Source organism: Melanerpes formicivorus, unplaced genomic scaffold (assembly GCF_026170545.1).
Source record: "Melanerpes formicivorus ecotype bairdi unplaced genomic scaffold, bMelFor1.0.p_v2 SCAF_59, whole genome shotgun sequence".
NCBI classification, from domain to species: Eukaryota; Metazoa; Chordata; class Aves; order Piciformes; family Picidae; genus Melanerpes; species Melanerpes formicivorus.
This window is the reverse complement of record NW_027142411.1, coordinates 3,233,850-3,253,059: the sequence shown is the minus strand read 5'-3', so window position 1 is coordinate 3,253,059 and position 19,210 is coordinate 3,233,850. Positions and strand designations below refer to the sequence as shown.

General features: G+C 44.0%; 1 protein-coding gene across 2 annotated transcripts in view; it reads left to right on the top strand.

The window, feature by feature from the left end:
* NAE1 (NEDD8 activating enzyme E1 subunit 1) overlaps positions 1–19,000 on the top strand; it is a 34,035-nt gene extending 15,035 nt beyond the window's left edge. Inside the window, exons 1-20 of one of the 2 annotated variants that reach the window (XM_068161644.1) lie at positions 3,741–3,811; positions 4,855–4,958; positions 5,059–5,119; positions 6,828–6,858; positions 7,539–7,610; positions 7,908–7,987; positions 8,736–8,845; positions 9,466–9,575; positions 10,141–10,203; positions 10,470–10,533; positions 11,728–11,819; positions 12,498–12,557; positions 12,642–12,775; positions 14,266–14,341; positions 14,651–14,690; positions 15,991–16,077; positions 17,112–17,204; positions 17,551–17,665; positions 17,743–17,792; positions 18,770–19,000. In XM_068161644.1, coding sequence (XP_068017745.1) covers positions 3,756–3,811; positions 4,855–4,958; positions 5,059–5,119; positions 6,828–6,858; positions 7,539–7,610; positions 7,908–7,987; positions 8,736–8,845; positions 9,466–9,575; positions 10,141–10,203; positions 10,470–10,533; positions 11,728–11,819; positions 12,498–12,557; positions 12,642–12,775; positions 14,266–14,341; positions 14,651–14,690; positions 15,991–16,077; positions 17,112–17,204; positions 17,551–17,665; positions 17,743–17,792; positions 18,770–18,879 — 1,608 coding nt within the window. In that variant the 5' untranslated portion in view covers positions 3,741–3,755 and the 3' untranslated portion in view covers positions 18,880–19,000. Of the gene's footprint in view, positions 1–3,740; positions 3,812–4,854; positions 4,959–5,058; positions 5,124–6,827; positions 6,859–7,538; positions 7,611–7,907; positions 7,988–8,735; positions 8,846–9,465; positions 9,576–10,140; positions 10,204–10,469; positions 10,534–11,727; positions 11,820–12,497; positions 12,558–12,641; positions 12,776–14,265; positions 14,342–14,650; positions 14,691–15,990; positions 16,078–17,111; positions 17,205–17,550; positions 17,666–17,742; positions 17,793–18,769 lie in introns of those variants that run through there. The other variant, XM_068161645.1, reaches the window with a different exon arrangement.
* The last annotated feature ends 210 nt before the right edge of the window (positions 19,001–19,210 follow it).

The window sequence follows — 19,210 nt, the reverse complement described above, 5'->3', positions numbered from 1 at the left end:
TGCTGTAGGACTCAGCTATAAAACCTTCGAGAGTCACTGATGCTATCACTCAGTAAGGGATGTAAAGGTGTCCACAGAGCAGTTCTGCAATTGCTCAGTCTTCTTCAGTCCTTGACAACTCAGCTTCTCCATTTCTTGCTGTGATCTGCCCAGGTCCCTGCTGAGGCCTGACATGGGCAGTGACTCTGCAGGTGTGTCCCTGGCCAAGCAGCCTGCACACAGGTCCTCAGGGGGACTCAAGGGTCGCAAGCAGCGCAGCAGTGCTGCTGTTGGTTCCAAACGCTTTGCTGCTCAGCAGGACAAAGGAGCTGTGAGAAGTTGTGATGCTTTGGTTCTTCTTCTTGAGTGGCTTTGTGCTGGCTTTGGAAATCAGGAAACCAGATGTAGACAGAGTTAGATGCAAATAGTCTAGAAAACTGTTCTGGATCAAGGGAAAAAGTACAAAAAATACCAAGTTAGCAGTCAAAAGAGAGGAATGGCAGAGACATTTTCTGTGGGACTTTTTACAAGGGTTTGTAGTGATTGATGGGGGGCAATGGATTGAAGCTGCAGGAGGGGAGACTTAGATTGGAGATTATGAAGAAATTCCTTACAGTGAGGGTGAGGAGACACTGAAACAGGTTGCCCAGGGAGGTTGTGGATGCCCCCTACCTAGATGTGTTCAAGGCCACGGTAGATGAGGCCTTGAGCAACCTGGACTAGTGGAAGGTGCCCCTGCTTTTGGCAGGGGGTTTGGAACCATATGATCTTTAATGTCCCTTCCAATCCAAACCATTCTGTGATTCTAAATTGCTGTACAAGAACTAGCCACTAGCTGTTAGAAAACTCCAAGTAAGATGGAATCATAGAATCATAGAAGGGCTTGGGGTGGAAGGGCCCTTAAAGATCATTCAGTTCATCAGGGACACATTCCACTGGACCAGGTTGCTCAAGGTCATGTCCAACCTGGCCTTGAACACTTCCAGTGTCAAATAGAAGTAGAGCATTTTAAGCTTTGCAGATCTGAGGAAACTGGATTTTTGGAACTCTGAGGCAAGTTGTCCCTATCATACAGATCTGGAATCCCTGGGAGGTGTTCACAGAAGGAGATGGCGTCACTTAAGGATAATGCTGTTGGTACACACGGTTGTCTCGCTGCAGAGGGGCAGAGCTGCATTGTAGATGTAAAATGAAAGAACAGTTACTTGTTTCCAGGGTGAATGGCTAAATGGCACTCTAAGTGTACTTGCTTAAGCAGCTTGGCAATTATCTTTGCTGAGCATCTTCAGCGATGCTGAGACAGATCTGAACGAGGTGTCATGTGCCTTCCTTAATGCCTATGAGTGTGTCTGATGTGTCACTGCCTGCTATCAGAAACATGGCAGCAATGCAATCAGTTTGGGTACAGACTGCTCACTCCAGAGCCTCTGAAGCACAATAGGTAGGAGTACATTAAATGTTAAAACATTCATCACTCCAGAGCTTGCCTACACCTCAGGCTCTCGAAAGAGTATCCTGTTTATGCAGGCAGCTCATCTCTCCTCTTACATTGTCGTTACTGATGCTGGCACTTTCCAAGTGGCAGCTCTGCTAAGGTGACCTCTGTTCTGTATGTGTGCAGCAAAGCCATTTAGAACGAACCCAGAAGCTGCACAAAAGCCCTTCCCCGGGGAAGCACAAACAGGGCGGTCTGCTGCCAGCTCTGAACGCTGGGAAGCAGTTGGGTGGCATTTCATTTGGAAAGTGACTGGTGATTGACAGGAGAATTTTCCAATTTTTACATTCCAGAGCTTTGCTTTGCAAGCACCCAAACGTGATGACTGCACGCCGAGATGCTCATGACTTCAGCGTAACTTCAAGAGCTGACAGTGGCAATTCTTCTCCCACTGCCAGACAGTGAGATTCATGAGATTTCGGAGGGGAAGAAGGGGGACTCTCTGGCTGGCCTCAGGGGGGTAAAAAGGGTCCTGATGCAAAGAAGGGATTGAGAAGAAAAGGCCCAAAAGACAATTTTGCAAGAGGAAAACTGTAATGAAATATGGGCCAAGAGGAAAGAAGGAATTTATCTGGAATGTTCTGGAGGTGTTTGAGGCTGGGTTGGATGAGGCTTTGGGCAACCAGGTCTAGTTGAGAGGTGTCCCTGCCCATAGCAGGAGGGCTGAAGGAGATGATCTCTGTAGTCCCTTCCTATCTAAGCCATTGTATGATTCCTGGGAAAGGGGGGCAAATGAAGGAACTGAGTGCCTGGCTCTCTAGGAGTTTCCCAGCCTTCACATGCCACTTCTTATTACTGCTTGACCTTGACTTCTAGAGCTATACACACGGCTGCTTTACACCAGAAACGGGGACTGTATTTTGGAACTGACATCATAATCCTTATCATTTATGGTTTGTCCAGTTGAAACTGGGTATTGGTAGCAGACAGCAAGAACAGAGCAAGGCATCTTCTGACTTTGATCAACAGAACATTCCTGCAGATATCACAACAGCCACTGAAGTTTGAAGAGAAGGAAGGATTTACTGTGACAGAGCTAACACAAAGCCTGAGGAAAATGAATTTTGGAGGAGATACTGTATATGGGAAAACAAAAACTGTATTGTATTACACGGTCCAGCAGCTATGTAGCAAGAATTTACTAAAGAGAAGCAGATTGCAATGATAACAGAGTAACAAATCAGCTGGAACAATACACACGGTTTAGGACCTCTCCTAAGTTGTTGAAACGTTGGGTGAGATATTTAAAGATAACACTGAACAGAACTAACTGCAGTAACATACACCACTTCTGCACAATGTATCCAAACTGGTTTTGTTCTGAGTGCAGGTATCTGCAGGGCTTGACTTGGACTGCTGTAAAATGCATCAAAGCTTCATAGCAGAAAGTGGGTTGAGAGATGAAGTCCACTTTCAGAACATAAATTCTGGGAATGGCATTGTATCATTAGAACGTGTCCCTGAAGGAAAATGTATCCTGTGGTTTTGTGGTTGTGACTCCTCTCAGCTTCACTCTGCCCAAATATAACAAGGTCTGCCTTGTCAGCACAAGTTTTTCCTTCTGTTTTCCAATTGCCATCTCAATTGCTTGTGACACTGACAGCAACACTTCTCACATCCCAACTCCCTGTCAACACAAATGCTTTCATCTTTTACACAAGACTGAAGCAACACACTTGAGTCACAGCATGCTTGGGGGAGAGTGGCTGGAAATTGCCCAGCAGAAAAAGACCTGGCGGTGCTGTTTGACAGCCAGCTGAAGATTAGCAGTGTGCTCGTGTAGCCAAGAAAGCCAACAGCATCCTGGCCGGGATCAGAAGTAGTGTGGCCAGCGGGAGTAGGGAAGTGGTCGTGCCCCTTGACTGAGCACTTGCGAAACTGCACCTTGAATGCTGGGTTAAAGCTGCGCCTTCAATGCTGGGTGCAGTTTTGGGCCCCTCACTCCAAGAAGGGCATTGAGGGGCTGGAGTGTGTCCAGAGAAGGGCAACAAAGCTGGGGAAGGGTCTGGGTAACAGCGCTGCTGAGAAGCAGCCATGGTTCTTTGACTCACAAAAGAATTATAGAATCATAAAGATTGGAAAAGATCTCTGCGATCATGGAGTTCAACCTTCCACCCAGCCCCACCATGGCCATTCAACCATGTCCCCAAGTGCCACGGCCCCACGTCTCCTGACCGCTTCCAGGCACGGCCACTCCACGCCCAGGCTCGGCCCCTCAGCGCCCCCCAGCGGCCCGGCGGCCCCGCGCATGCGCAGCGCCCGCGGCAGGGAGCGTGCGGCAATGGCGGAGCCGGGCCGGGCCAGCCTGAAGGAGCAGAGATACGACCGGCAGCTCAGGTAGCGCAGTGGGGCTGCCGCGGGCTGTCCGGGCTCCGTGGTGCTGCCGCCGGCCTGGCCGAGCGGGGAGCCGGTTGCCGCGGTGCCTTGCGCTGCTCCTCGCTGCAGGCCGGGCCCGAGCCGGCAGACCCTGGCAGTCCCGCGGCTCCGGGTGCCCGTGCCCGTGCCAGCCACCGGCCTCCTCCGCTGCCGCTTGTCAGGAGAGGCGCGGCGGCCGCGGCCTGGGGCTGCGCTATGCGGCCAGGGCCTCTCGCCGCCCCCGGCCGCACAGGCCTGCCCTGCGGGAGCCCGGTCCGAACCAGCCGGGCTGCTCGGGGGCAGCTTTGCCGGGCGGGAATATGCTGGCGCCGGGGAAAAAGGCTAAAAAGGCGGAAAAGGGCGAAGTTGAATGAGAGAAGCGCTGGCGCCGGAGCCTGTCGCCTCTTGAGTGTGGCAAGGGGTTCATCTTCACATGCTTCATACGTTCGAAAGCCTTAGCAGCTGCCGTGCTTTGCTGGGGCTCTGCCTGACTCGATTTTCTGTAGCTGAAGAGTCAAATTCCTGCCCCAAGTATTATTTTCTCTGTGTCTTAAATCCCAAGCTCATCAAGGCAGGCTGCCATCTGCTTGTACATTGCAGAGCCTTGTATGATAATTCTATGAAATCCATTTGCATATCAACCATAAAATATAAAAATGTGTTGTCTCTAACAAAACTTACAAAAAAGAGAGCACCCAGTTTTGCTGTGAAACTGTGAAAGGAGTGTTTTGACCCATGCCAGCTTTTAGGCAATGAACTATGTTAGAAAGAGGTGTGTGGTCCTACAGTGTAAAGATGGAGAAAATGCAATGTCAGTAAAATTGTGTTGCTCTTTAGGAAGCTTCAGGTTTGTCACAGTGATTTTCTTAAGGGAAGCTGCTTTTGGTTGCTGCTATTTAGCCCCTCGCAACAGTGAATGGGAAGCAGCATCCCAGCCTCCATCTGTGGTCAGTTGTTCTCCTGTCTTTATTTTGGCTTTGCAATAAAAGTCATTGCATAATGTTGTGGTTTTCATCCCAATATAGGTTGTGGGGTGACCATGGACAGGAAGCTTTAGAATCTGCCCATGTTTGTGTGATAAATGCAACAGCGACAGGCACTGAAATACTGAAAAACTTGGTGCTGCCAGGTAAGTAGATCTCTCTCTCCTCTGTGTTTTCTTTGTAATGCATCTGTTCATTTCATAATGCCTGCATATTCACAGTCTTGGTTTTTTCCCTGCCTCCAAGGTATTGGTTCGTTTACAATCGTTGATGGGAATCAGGTCTCTGGAGAAGATGTTGGCCACAAGTAGGTTTGTCACTTCTTTCTGATACAAATTGGGAACCAGCAGAGTTTCAGAAGTAGTTTCATCTCATCGTAGAATGGTTTGAGTTGGGTTGGACCTTTAAGATCATCCAGTTCCAGCCCCCTGCCATGAGCAGGGACTTCTCCCACCAGCCCAGGTTACTCAAGGCCTCATCCAGCCTGGCCTTGAACACCTCCAGGGAGAGAGCATCTACGCCCTCCCTGGGCAACCTGTTTGAGTGTCTCCCCACCCTCACTGTCAAGAATTTGTTCCTAGTCTCCAGTCTAAATCTGCCCTCATCCTGTCACTACAAACTATCACTCCTGTCACTGCTCATTGGCAGTACCTGTTCAGAAGGCCTATAAAGTTCCTAAAAGCCTTTGTGTTTCTCCAAATCTGTGGTGGTTTGGGATGTTTATGACATACACGTGGTGCCTGATCACGTGGACATTAACCTCTAATTTTCCATTGGTTTTTCAGTTGCTGGTTTGTGTCTTACAGGTCTGATTGCTTCTCAGTACAGAAACATGTGAAAATAAGTTGCTTACTGTAAGCTCCAGATATGGTAGTGCAAGATGTGCAAGACTTGCATGATTACATGTAGTTCCCCTCATGCTGGTGAGGAAAGTAACTTCTCATGAGCTTATTATTGTGAAACTGTGACTGATGGCTCTTCAGTAGCTTTCAGAGCTTTGAGAGGCTGTGTGCAGCAGCACAAAGGATAAGAAATTCTTTACATATCCTATTAAAAATATTATTAATTCCAGATTGTATTCTCTTATGGTGGACACCTGCAAATATCTGCCTCCTCACAGGGGTTACTTGAAGGGGAAGGCTATTCCATTACATGAAGAAACAAGTACTAATGGCTCTTTAATTATCCAAGTGAAAAAGAATCTGCAGTGTGATCCTGAGCAGCTGGCACGTCTTATTTTTCAGATTCGGTGCTCAGACATTGGAAAGTTTCCTTAAGAAAGTCATCAGGAGGGAAATAGAAGAGTGATGGGGAACAGAATAGCAGGTTTAAGAGGGAGTTTGGTTTGTTGTTGTACCAAGATAGGTTGGGGACTGACCTGTTGGAAGGCTGTGGTTAGTAGGTTGAGAGAATTTCTCCCCCTCTACTCTGCCTGGGTGCAGCTGCAGATGGAATATTGTGTCCAGTTCTGGGCCCTCAGTTCAAGAAGGACCTCAGGGAACTGCTTGAGAGAGGCCAGCGCCAAGCCACAAAGAGGATGAAGGCAGTGGAACATCTCCTGTGAGGACAGGCTGAGGGAACTGGAGCTCTTGAGCTTGGAGCAGAGGAGCCTGAGATGTGCAGGGCAGTGTTGGGAGAATGGAGCCAGGCTCTGCTCAGGGATGTCCAATTACAGGACAAAGGGCAGTGGGGGCAAGCTGGAGCAGAGGTGGTGCCAGGGGAACAGAAGGAAAAACTTTGTCACTGTGAGTGTGCTGGAGCCCTGGAGCAGGCTGCCCAGAGAGGTTGTGGATCTGGAGACTTTCCAAACCCACCTGTATTCGTTCCTGTGTGACCTGCCCTAGGTGACCCTGCTCTGGGAGAGGGGTTAGACTGGATGATCTTTGGAGGTCCCTTCCAACCCCTAACTTTTTGTGATTATGTGAGAGTGAGCAGCATCTGCACATGGAGCTTTAATGTTGTTTGTCTACAAAATTAAACTTCACCTGTAACTCTTTTTCTGCTTTGCTTTTCAGCTTCTTTCTCCAAAAAAGCCACATTGGTCAGGTGAGGAGGTAACAGAAATGGTACCTTTGGTGTATGGAACGCATGGTGGTGTGGTTTTCACTGCAAACATGGACACATGAAAACTTGGAGTAAATACTCAAATGTAGCATGATGAATAATGCTAAAGCCATGTATTTATAGATTTAAATCTTATTTATCCTGTGACAAAATTCCCTTTGCTAACATTTTGAGTTGCTCATAAGTGAGGAGATAAGCTTAATGCCAGCACAACTGGAAAATTAACAGGATATGGCTAAGAAAATCTTTAGAAGGCCAAAGTGGAAGAGAACTGTGGTTGAAGGAGTAAAGCTAAGAGAGTGGTGGATGTGGGGAGAAAATAATCACAGGATGTGTAGGTTTTGAGTACAAAATGTGTAGGTTTCTCCTGGAAATGAACAAATAGCTGTGATGTAGTTCTTGGGTTTTAAATTACGTTGCTAACAATCATCTGGAACCAGTGCCTGCTGTTGAGGGATTTTCTTCAGATAAGCGAGGCCTGGAATAAGAATCTCTAGTTTATGGTGAAGTCCCCTTTTTGTCTTCTCCCATTTTGGTCTTTTCCCTCCCTTTCTGGTCTGCCTTTTCCCTCCCTTTGTTTTTTGTTTAGCATGTGCTGTGCTGATACCCTACTCAAATCACCTCTCAAGAAGCTAAGCATTGTGTTGGTTGTTTTGAAACAGAACCGTGCCCAGAGTGCCACTGAGCTCTTGCAAGAGTTGAACAATGATGTTTCTGGAAACTTTGTGGAAGAGGTTTGTATTCCTTGATTAGTTGTGGTGCTTCTTGTTGAACAGTGTGACAGAAGTGTGAAGTGATAGCTCTGTGTTGCCTTTGTGATGTCGCAGGTAAGTAGCTTCATGAGAAAACAGCACTTGAGGGAGCAGTTACTTGCAGCAAGTCAATCCATGCATTTTTAGCATTATTTTATAACTTCTTCATCATCATTTTCTAGCTTTCACTTATCATTGGCTGTTGAACAGGCTTGCTGTGTATTCAGACATGTTCAGCATTTCCTGACATTTGAATGTTGTTTTTTCTTTACTCTTCAGAGTCCAGAACAACTTCTAGACAACGACCCTTCCTTTTTCAACCGGTTTAACTTGGTGGTTGCAACGCAGCTACCAGAGAGGTGAAGAATCTTCTCAAGTTGTTTGGTTTCAGTTGTAAGAGCAGATCTCAGCTGCAGGCATATTCTTGCAGGAGAATGCCTGGACAGGAGAACTCTGGCATTGTGAGGGAAGGCAGGAATGACTGCATTTTCCCATGGCCTTTTAATGTCAGTGCATCTCGGGCCCATGCCTGACTCCCAGGTGCTGTCTCCAGGTGTATTTGTCTGTGTCAAGTACTCTTTCTTGTACTGACAGTTGTTTCTGGTCCAAAATTGCTGTAACAAGTTTTGTTCTTTTGCAAACCCTTAAGAGATAAAAATGTCTCTGATACCTTCAGATTTTGGCAGGTGCATTTTATCCTTTGTATTTTAGCCACGTGTGTAATTCTATTGCCCATATAAAGGTTTTCAAGACCAGAAGTGACCTATTTAACTATTTTTTTCTAATCTTTGCCTGTTGAGAGGCTGTTTGCATGCAGTTGTGTTCTTTCACAACTCACTGAAGTTTGTTGTTTAGTTGATCTTTGCAACATTTGGGTGGGCAGAGCTAAATCTAAGTGAACTAGTGGATAAATTATTTTCTTACCTCGTGTAAACTCACACATAAAATGAATGGCTTTATGTGCTTGGAGTCATGACATACCAGAATTTTCTCTAGTGCAGACTCTCACTGGTGAACACTTCTTTCACAAGTGACTTGCACAAGAGTTAGCTTTAACCACTGTCCTCTTGTACAGCTGAAAAACAATAACCAAATGTTGTGTTACAGTACACTGCTGCGCCTGGCTCAGCTCCTCTGGAATTCTAACATCCCTCTGCTGGTCTGCAGGACATATGGACTGGTTGGGTACATGAGAGTTGTTATTAAAGAACATACAGGTTAGAGGGTGTTCTGAGACTTTCCCCCTCCCCTTTCCTCCTTTCTCCTTTAATATTAAGATGAATATGTAATATTCTGTTATTTCAGTCGAACCATAAAGGTTAGGAAAGTCCTCCAAGATATGGAGTCCAACCATTAACCTAACACTGCCAAGTTCACACAAAACATGTTCCTAAGCACCACATCGTCGCTTCCCTGAGCAGCCTGTTCCAACCTTGAAGCACACTTTGAGTGATTTTGTTGAGTCTTAGATATTTTGCACTTCATCACCAGGAGCATTCCTCAAAGAATGGAGGAAGCCATCCAGAGAGGTGTTGGAGTCTCTGTAGACTTTCAAAGCCCACCCAGAGGTGTTCCTTTGTGATCTGCTTTAGGTGATCCTACTCTGGTAGGAGGAGGTTGGAGTCCATGATCTCCAGAGGTGATTTCCAACCCCTACCATTCTGTGAATGCATAGAAACTATGGAGAAATGGTAAAACCGGAGATTGTTCTGACATTCAAATTAACTTACACAAAGCACTTCTTTAGAGAAACAAGCAGTTGATGGAGCAGGTGCTGCCCTGCCTTTGAGGTACAGCTGTACTTTGAAGGCTGGACATGGTGAAATTATTTTCACAGTTGTTGAATCTCATCCTGACAATACATTAGAAGATCTGAGGCTGGACAAACCATTTCCAGAGCTGAGGGAGCACATTCAGTCTTATGACTTGGATCATATGGACAAAAAGGTTGGTATGTGGTTTGTGCTGGGTGCTCTTAAGACAGATACACAGAACAGGGATTCTGTGGAAATGGTTCTTGGCAGATGACTTTTTTTGGTGCTGAGACTCAGCTGAGCAGAGGCACTGTGGAGTCAGTCACGAGACACTATTCTGGGCCCCCGTTCCAAATGGTGCTGCCTGTATTTAAACCTTAAGCAGGTGGGAGGGTCCTGGGAAGTAAGGAGTATTCTTGGCCAGCTTGATCTTTTGTAAGCTTGACTTTCCCTTCACTCCTCTTTTATTTTTATGATTTCCTACTGCTCTAGAGCTTTGCAGGCTGGTTGTTTGTGCCTGATGTAAGTTCCACTCCAGAAAAACAGTAGAGATCTTGGCTCAGCCACCCTTCCTTTAAATCAAGCAAAACCATTTAACAGTGTGGTTTATACTGGTTAGAGAATGTTAGATCTGAGTCAGAATCTGTGTTTTTACAATGCTGGAAGGGATATTAGGAGCTTACATTTAAGATAAGCTTTTCATTTGTCTCCTATTTTCATCTCAACTTGACAAAGATCTCTCTGCTGTTCCATTGCAGGACCACAGCCACACTCCATGGATTGTGATTGTAGCCAAGTATCTAACAAAATGGCTTAATGAGGTATATTGCAAAACTGGCTAAGTTATTGATGGACTATTATTGTGCTTTTTATTATTACTTTAGATTTGTATTTGCTAAACTAGATTACCTTAGAAATGTGTAATAAATAACCCAAGAGTTAATTACTATAAAAACCCCCAAACAAACAAACTGAAATACAAGTGAAGGAATGTGAACAGTGGCAAACTAGAGCTCAGCAGTCTGAACACAGTGAGGCCAGTAGTAACTATTGTAAAGACTCAATGCTTTTGTGTTTTTCCATTCAGCAAAGTGATCAATTGCCTAAGAGTTACAAAGAAAAAGAAGCCTTCAGACAGCTGATTCGGCAAGGTAATGTATTCCATGCGGCACAAACACAGAAGGCAGCATCTGAGAAACAGTCACAAGTTCTCTCAGGGCTGATTTATGAAAAACTGCTGGCACATACACTATGATCTTTCTGCTAAATAATTGGTTTATGTAGGTGTATCTTTAAATCCCAGATCTGCTAATAAATGCAGCTTGGCAGTGCTTCATAGGGTGCTGTTTAAGATCAAGAGTATGTTTTGATTTGGGTGGGAGAAGAGGCCTTGAGAGAAAGCCTTGTAGAAATTGTTGATATCTAACATGGAAAATATGACAAAGAGGAAAGCAAAGGGCTTTTGACACTGAAATTGTTAACTGCAAGTATTTGGTTGGTCAGCTGACCCAGGAAACTGCTGGCAGTCCCTGCAGCTCTAAATATCTAGCCTAGGGAGGGAGAAGGATTGTGCAGTTGCTGTTTCAATCTAACACCTCTTGCAGGTGCTAAAATGGATGAAACACTTTTAAGATCTAGAAATACATTCTCTTAAATGATTGGAGCTTTTGTTCAGTTTGTCCTCATGTGAAACTGGCCTGTCTGCAAATTGCTGCATGGTTCTGTCATCCTCATCCCCAGGTTGGCCAAGGGAAGTGATCAGGTCTGTGGCAATTATAAGTACCTTTGGTTAAGTTAGATTTTTAGCAGATTCCATTGTTTGGTCTGCCTTGCTGTGTGGGATCATAAGTGTTTGACAGAATAACCCAGTATAACATGACTGCAGATGGGAAGGAGACTCAAATTGCCTTTTCACCACCATCTGTGTTCATCTAGTGACTGTCACAGAGTCACTGAATGGGTTGGGTTGGAAGTCACCTTAAAGCTCATCTAGTTCCAGCCCTCTGTTGTAGGCAGGGGCACCTCCCACTAGCCCAGGTTGCTCAAGGCCTCATCCAGCCTGGCCTTGAACACCTCCAGGGAGGGGGCATCCACAGCCTCCCTGGGCAGCTTAACTCTTTCTCACAGAAATTAACTGGTGTCTATGATAAGTAACTTTAACATCACAGGAAAATTCATGGTGTGCAGAATGTCGTTAGATTTGTCAGTACACCTCGTTGCTAATTCATATTCATTGTGCCATGAACACATCCAAAAGCAGTCTGCTCTGTCAGCAAGACCTAGAAGATCTATCATTTGGGGGACCGTGTGTGTTTGATTGTGTTGGGGTTTTTTTCTTCACTAAGGTATCTTGAAGAATGAAAATGGGACCCCTGAGGATGAGGAAAACTTTGAGGAAGCTATAAAAAATGTGAACACAGCATTAAATACCACACAGGTAAAACAAACATTTCACAGAAACACAGAATGTCAGAGGTAGGAAGGGACCTTGAGAGATCATCCAGTCCAACCTTCCTGACAGAGCAGAATCACCTAGAGCAGGTCACACAGGAACACATCCAGACAGGTTTGGAATGTTTCCAGAGGAGGGACTCCACAACCTCTTTGGGCAACCTGCTCCAAGACTCCAGCACCCTCACAGTGGAGAAGTTTTTCCTTATGTTCATGTGGCACCTCCTCTGCTCCAGCTTGCAGTTAAGGAGTCAAAGCAGTCTCACTTTTGCAACCGCTCTTCATTGCTCTGGCATTTTTGCTGCTCTCCCTGCTGCAGGCAGGGTGGGCAGCTGGGGTTGGTAGTAACTTTTGCTGATGCTGCTACCAGTTTTTTGTAAATCTCCCCTGTAGAAAATGACAGTAAGCTGAGATTTTGATTTTGGCACATCTTGATGAGCAATATTGATGAGCAGTAGATGCCATCTTGATGAGCTATTGATGAGCAATATATGCCATCTTCTCAGGCAGTGCTGCTATTTGAAACATATCTGAGGAGCACTGACTGAGAGATTCAGAAGCTCTTGGTATGAAACTCTGAGATGTCTTAAGAGTTGGCTCACCTGTGTAAGGAGGTAATGCAAGAAATCAAAACCTAATTTTGATTGGGTTTTTTTTTTCATAGATTCCAAGATGCATTGAAGAGATTTTTAATGATGATTGCTGCATGAATCTCACAGAGCAGGTAATGTGTAACTAAGGGTAAGACTGAAATGCAGAAAAAGCATCACAAATAACATTTGACTACATGACTCTTGTGCATTTACAGTCACCCTCCTTCTGGATTTTGGCTCGAGCTGTGAAGGAATTTGTGGCAAACGAGGGGCAGGGAAGCTTGCCTGTCCGAGGCACCATTCCTGACATGATAGCAGATTCCAGTAAATATATCAAATTGCAAAATGTGTAAGTGACCTTTTGGGTTTTTAATAGTTACTAATGGCAGTAAAAGGTGATGGCCTCAGACCTCAGGAAGTGCATCAGTTCCTCTATTAAACATAACTGTCTGCTGTAGCAGGGTGAGGAGGGGTGTGGGAAGCACATTGTCACAGTATCGCAGTACGACAGTGTCACCAAGGTTGGAAGAGACCTCAAAGATCGTCAAGTCCAACCTGTCCCCACAGACCTCATGCAGCCTGGGGCTAGCTGCTCACCCTGCAGATGCTATCTGCTGTTTAGAGCCAGGGCCTAATCCTTCATGGCATCCCAGTTCCTGAAGGTAGGCAGTGGTCCCCTTTCTTAGTTTCAGATCTAGCGAAGACTTTCCTGTAGACAGTAGATCCCATAGCCCAGCTCCTGCTGTCCAAGGCAAATTTTGGTTAAACCAGAGCCTTGGTTGGTTTCCTTCAATGTGTATGTCAACCTGGTTACAGAAATTCTAGTTTCCTTGATATTCAATTCTAAAACCTTAATTCTAATTAATTAATGCCTTTTGAAGGGCTCCCTTGGCAGATAAGGAAGAGTTTGAATGAACATTAACTGCAGATTCCAAACAGCAGCAGTGTGGCTCAAGGTGGTATGAGAGTCATCTTGAACTTGCTGTTTCTGTGCATCCTGGACACCACAGTGTTAGCATCTGTGTGGTTGATTGCTTCCTCCTTTTTCTTTTAGTCTTTCAAATGAAGCCTAATATTCCATGATTCTATGATTCTGTGAAGCAGACTTTAAGTTTGCTGTCTGTGCAATTGCACTGTTGAATTGTTCAATCAGGAAAATACTGGTTCTACTAGATGTTGTTTCTCCATGGGTTCTGAAGCATAACCTCTGCTAGAAAAAGGGCCTTAATGGTGTTTACCAGTCAAACCTGTAATTTTAGAGGTGCATCCCTCAGAACTGTGACAAATAGCACTCAAAAGAGGAATGTAAAAATACAGATCTGTTACAGGTCTAAAAGAATTGGTTGCCTCATGGAAGTTACTGTGTAGTGACAGTAAAGCCAAGAACTTGTATCATTATTTATGTGTCATTATTCTCAATTCCAGTAAGTGTTCCAGGGGTTTAATTCACAGATAAAACAGTTCCCAAAAACGAGCTCGGAGAGGGGGCTCTATTAAATACTGTGTCCCTGAGATGTTTGCCTTGTCATGGCTCTTAACAAACTGATGTGCTATGGTGCAAGTACTGAAGTGCAGGAATCAGTGGAATACTGGGAGCTCAATGAAGGACATGTAGCTGCTGTTCTGAAACTACTTCATGTCCTCAGTGTTTGTAGTAGTGTGATGGGTTTCTAAGCCACACACTTAGTGAACAGCTCAGCCATGCCCAGCAGGCACACAGGGAGGTAATCAGGATATTCATTTGGCTTGTATTTAGTCTTTAAACCAAAAAGAAATGGTTCTCACTGTGGAGTTGATGGCTGTGTGCTGTAATTATTAAGACTTGTTTCTTGTGATCAGATACCGTGAGAAAGCGAAGAAGGATATAGCTGCTGTGGGGAACCATGCTGCCAAGCTGCTACAGTCCCTGGGCAAGGTAATTACAGCTGCTTGGCCAGTCTGACAGGAGAGAAATATTTTTACCCTGATGTTGTGTACAAAAATAGATCAGAGGAGACAGATAGCGAAAAGGGAACTCTTAATTACCTCATTCTCTTCAAAAGACTTAGATAAGTCTAATGAAATGTACCATCTGTGGTCTGGTTTATCTGTCACTTCTGGTTGGTTCGTGTCTAAAGACACACAGGGACACACATAGGTGCAATGGAAGATTTTTTAACAAGAACATCTTAATTGAAATACAAATGCTCTGGAATTACATGAATGAGTATATTCTCTCTTTTAGGCACCAGAATCTATTTCAGAGAGGGAATTAAAATTGCTTTGTGAGTATGCCTGGATTTTATTGCCGTGTTTATGCAATGATCAAATCATGATGAGCTCTTGCATGAGAATGTAGCTATTCATCAGTAACTCGGCCTCTGAGTGTTCCAAATAACTGCTTAGCATTTGCATCCCTCATCTTCAGTGGAAGTAACAGATGTTCAGCATCTCTCAATAATGAGTCTGTAAAGGGTGGCTTTTAAAAGATCTATTTTTTTCAATCCAAACAACAGGTAGCTGATGTCCTCTACTTTCTGTGATTAGCACTTAATCACTCTTGCCCATTCTGTGATACTGACTTCAGACTGCAGGCTCTGTAAACTTCTGGTAGTCTGAGAAGGTAAAACAGTGATGCAGTGAGTAGTACTGTTGATGGCATTTGAGGGTATGTCTGTTCTGGATGTGTACACATGTCCTTACAGCAGCCTGCCAAAGTCTCCCTGCAGCTGGAACAGTTTGCTGCAAGCACTTAGCCAAGAGCACATGGGCCCTGTGTCCATACATCCTGTGCTGGGAGCTTTGAAAACTTCACAGTCCCTCAGTTTAGAGCACCAGGCAGCAGCTGCACATTGGGTCATTTCATAGCAGTGATACTGGAGAAGGACCTTCTCCTACTCTCAGCTGTACTTGTTAGGGCATGAATTAAGAATATGTGAGACAGCAGCAGATGAAAAGAGCCCATGTTGCAGCGGGGGAGAGGACCATGTGAAGTTGCTGGCTGTGATTGGTGAATTGCTATAGAAGAGCTACACACGCCATGAGCTGTGACGTTCATGTGACAGATAGAGAATCATTAAATTGTTTGGATGGAAGAGCCCTCCAAGATAAAGTCCAACCATCAACCCACCACCACCATGGCCATTAAACCATGCCCCCAAGTGCCATGGCCACAGGTTTCTTGGAACACCTCCAGGGCTGGTGACTCCACCACCTCCCTGGGCAGCCTGTTCCAAGTGAGTTCCAGGGAGTTGTAGAGAGAAGTGAGGTCTCCCCTCAGCCTCCTCTTTGCCAGACTACATAGACCCAGTTCCCTGAGCCACTCCTCACCAGGCCTGTTTAGATTGTAGAAGTAAATAAGCACAGAGTATTTTCACTAAAATATTTCTAATCATAGCCCTAGAAGTCATTTCATGGATTTTATTACTGCACGCTACCAGAAGAAATAGAGAAGCGTTGAATGAAGGGATGCTAAGTTTTATTAAGTTTTCATGTTAGCACATGAGAGATGCAGACCTAAAGAGCTTTAGCAAGTGGGGAGGCATTCATGGGGGTAATTCTGTCCTTTCTGCTCACTCTGCTTAGGCAGCAACTCGGCTTTTCTCCGAGTAGTGCGATGTAGGTCTCTGTCAGAAGAATATGGTTTAAACACCTTTAACAAGGATGAAATCAGTGAGTACTCCTTTTTGGCACATTCTTCACTTGTATCTTCAACTTGAGATGGTTTTTGAGATCAAAAAGAATCTGTCTGTTACCTGTTCTGTTTTATTCTGCACCCCTGTGGTTTGGCATCAGCTAGAAATATGGGGGATTTAAGTTTAGAATGGTGAGTTCAGTTTGCCTTGGAAGGTTCACACATGGCCTTACAGATTGATGCATGCTCCAGGTTGTTTGGGTTTTTTCTTCTTGAAGGTTTTATTTTTGATAGCACATAAATAAAACATTGTTTTCTTCAAACTTCTATTTTCTGTGCTTCAGTTATTTCTGACAGAGCTGGAAAGATGCTTTCACCTGACCTAAGATATGAGAATAATTGCCTTGGCCCTTCTCCTTGTAGCTTCTCAGTACATGAACTAGCAAATAATTTCCTAAATATTACATTTTTTTTATTAAGCCTGCATAAATTAACCCCCCTGGAAATAATCATTTATCAAAGTTTGTATAAGCTTATACAAATCCTTCAAATGGTTTGGGCAAAATGTATATTCCCAATGTGTACATTCTGGCTATACATACACTTTGTAACAGTTACAATTAAAGTGAAAGCTTCTGGAATTAGATGTCATTATGTAATGAGATTTAAGTAGTAGTTAGTGTATAGAAAGACTCCTGAGCTGTATGCCAAGGAATTGAAGACCTGTTCCATAATTGCAGTATAATGTATGGAGCAGGCCTTTCAATCCACAGCATTATAGCTAAGGATTATCTGATTTAATGTTACAGTAGCTGTCAGAGTTGAAATGTATCTTCAGCAAGCAGCTGATGTGGAACATGTACAATATGGCTTTGTCATACCCTCTGGAGGCAAAACTCTTGACAGTTGACTCACTGACATTCTCAGCAGCAGATTGTTTTCATGAAGAGCTGTTTTGTACTGCAGAACTTAAACTTTTAAGCATGAGGAAAACACTTGATTTCTTGTAATTCAGAGCCTTTCTTTTCCAGTGTCACTTGTACCAGCTAACCAGCTCTCTTGCTGTTTGCAGTTTCCCATATGGATAACCCAGACAGTGAAGTGGTGCTGTACTTGATGCTGCGGGCTGTAGATAGGTTTTATAAGCAGCATGGTAGATACCCAGGTATGTTAATACCACAGTTACTGCATGCTCCTTTTGATGATGTTAAGATGCAAGTTAATTTAATACTATTTCTAAACTACAAGCAGAGCATTAGTTGTGGTTTTGCTTTCATACTAATACAACTTTAAGAATGTAAAAGTTCCTGAGAAGTTTTTCTCTTCAGGAATTTATCTGAATTGATACCACCAAGATGAGTAGCACCAAGAGAACATCAAATTATTATTAGTCTAGTATTAATTCATTCATTGGCTTAGAAACTTCAGTAAAATCAAATACTTAAGCTGCCATTTCAACCCATGAGCTTTGAATGTGGCATTACAGCTGTGACAAAACACTTCCTTTCCAGGTGTCTACAACTACCAGGTAGAAGATGACATTGGAAAACTGAAGTCATGCCTTACTGGTCTCTTACAAGAACATGGCTTGTCTGTGGTGGTGAAAGATGACTATGTTCATGAGTTGTAAGTATTTATATCTTCAGTGACACTTTGTCAGTAAGACTGAATTGAAAATACTAATTTTTCTCTTTGCTGTCCAGTTGTCGCTACGGAGCTGCTGAGCCACATTCTATTGCTGCCTTCATGGGAGGTAAGAAAATCACTGCATTGCCAAAGTCCCCACAAACCAGCCAACCTGCTCTACTTCATGCTGGAGTCGAATCTCCATTGCCTTAACTACTTTGTGCTGTCAGGGCAGACAACAGACTGTGTAAATGCAGACTGTGATTCTCCAGATGTGACCTCCTATGGTACACAGAAAAAGTGGATACAGCAGGGGTTTGCAGGCAGTAAAAGCAACCAATCAAAAAAATAACCTCAGTAGATCAATTTTAGTAGCTTAATCATGTTTAGAAATAAAATACTTGATGAAAGGGCCTTTGAGCTCTTAAAAGGAAAGGAGTCATGCAGTAATATTAACATCTTCCTTTAACACAAAGCACTTCAGTATCTATTAAATAGAAACAGCCTTGACTATTTAGCTTAATTCAACTTAAGGCCATTATCAGAACTAAATATGTCTTACTGGATGCTCAAAACTGATAACTCTGTTACCTTCTCAGTTTGGCTTAATGTGGTGCTGAAGATAATTACATATTAAGTACTCTGGATGTGGGCATTTATTTCTGATAAGTGAAATGTGGCACATTGAGTGCTTTAGAAGGATGTGTGCAGGTAAGTTCTGAAGAAGTTACAGAATATTTCCTCCTAGAGAACACAAAGGGATCAGAGTGAAGCAACCCTTTCATTTATTTTACATTTCAACACTTTTTTAACTTCTCAGTTTCATTTTAAGGGTTGGGCATGGCATGGGGCTGTCTGCTCACACATTCTTACTCTGTATGTACACAGAGAAACGTACATGCAGCAGAGTGTATGTAAAGCTGGCTTTTGAAGTAGCAGCTTTTTGAGCCTCTTTTCTACTGAAAAGTACTGAAAAGCATTTTTCCTCCTAGGAGTTGTAGCAGATGCTTCCAAAAGAATTGCAGTGAGTTGTAGATGAATAACAGGTTTTTACTGGGTTTTAAAATATGACCTGATAAGTACCTTCTGTTCTGTGTTTTCCAGGAGCTGCTGCCCAGGAGGTTATCAAAGTCATTACAGGGCAGTTTGTCATTTTTAATAACACCTATATTTACAACGGAATGTCACAGACTTCAGCGACTTTCCAGCTGTAGGGTAATGGTCTTGCATTTGTTGCCAGCAGGCACTGCTGCATCCTGTAAATAATGTGGTGTTCCGCAGCTGACAGGACTCTTGCGTGTTACCTGCGCATTAAAGTTCCTTTCTTTGTAACAATTTTAGCTTGTTTCTTTGCCTTTTTTTTTAAATTTAATTCCCTGAGGACAAATAAAATCCTGCCAAAGCCAGAAGCATTTGCTTTGTAAAAATCTAGAATGTTCTGAGTCAGCTTTGAAAGAAGAGCAGCAGCCTAAGTTGCATTGGGGGTTGGAACTAGATGATCTTTAAGGTCCCTTCCAACCCAAACCATTCTGTGAATCTGAAAGT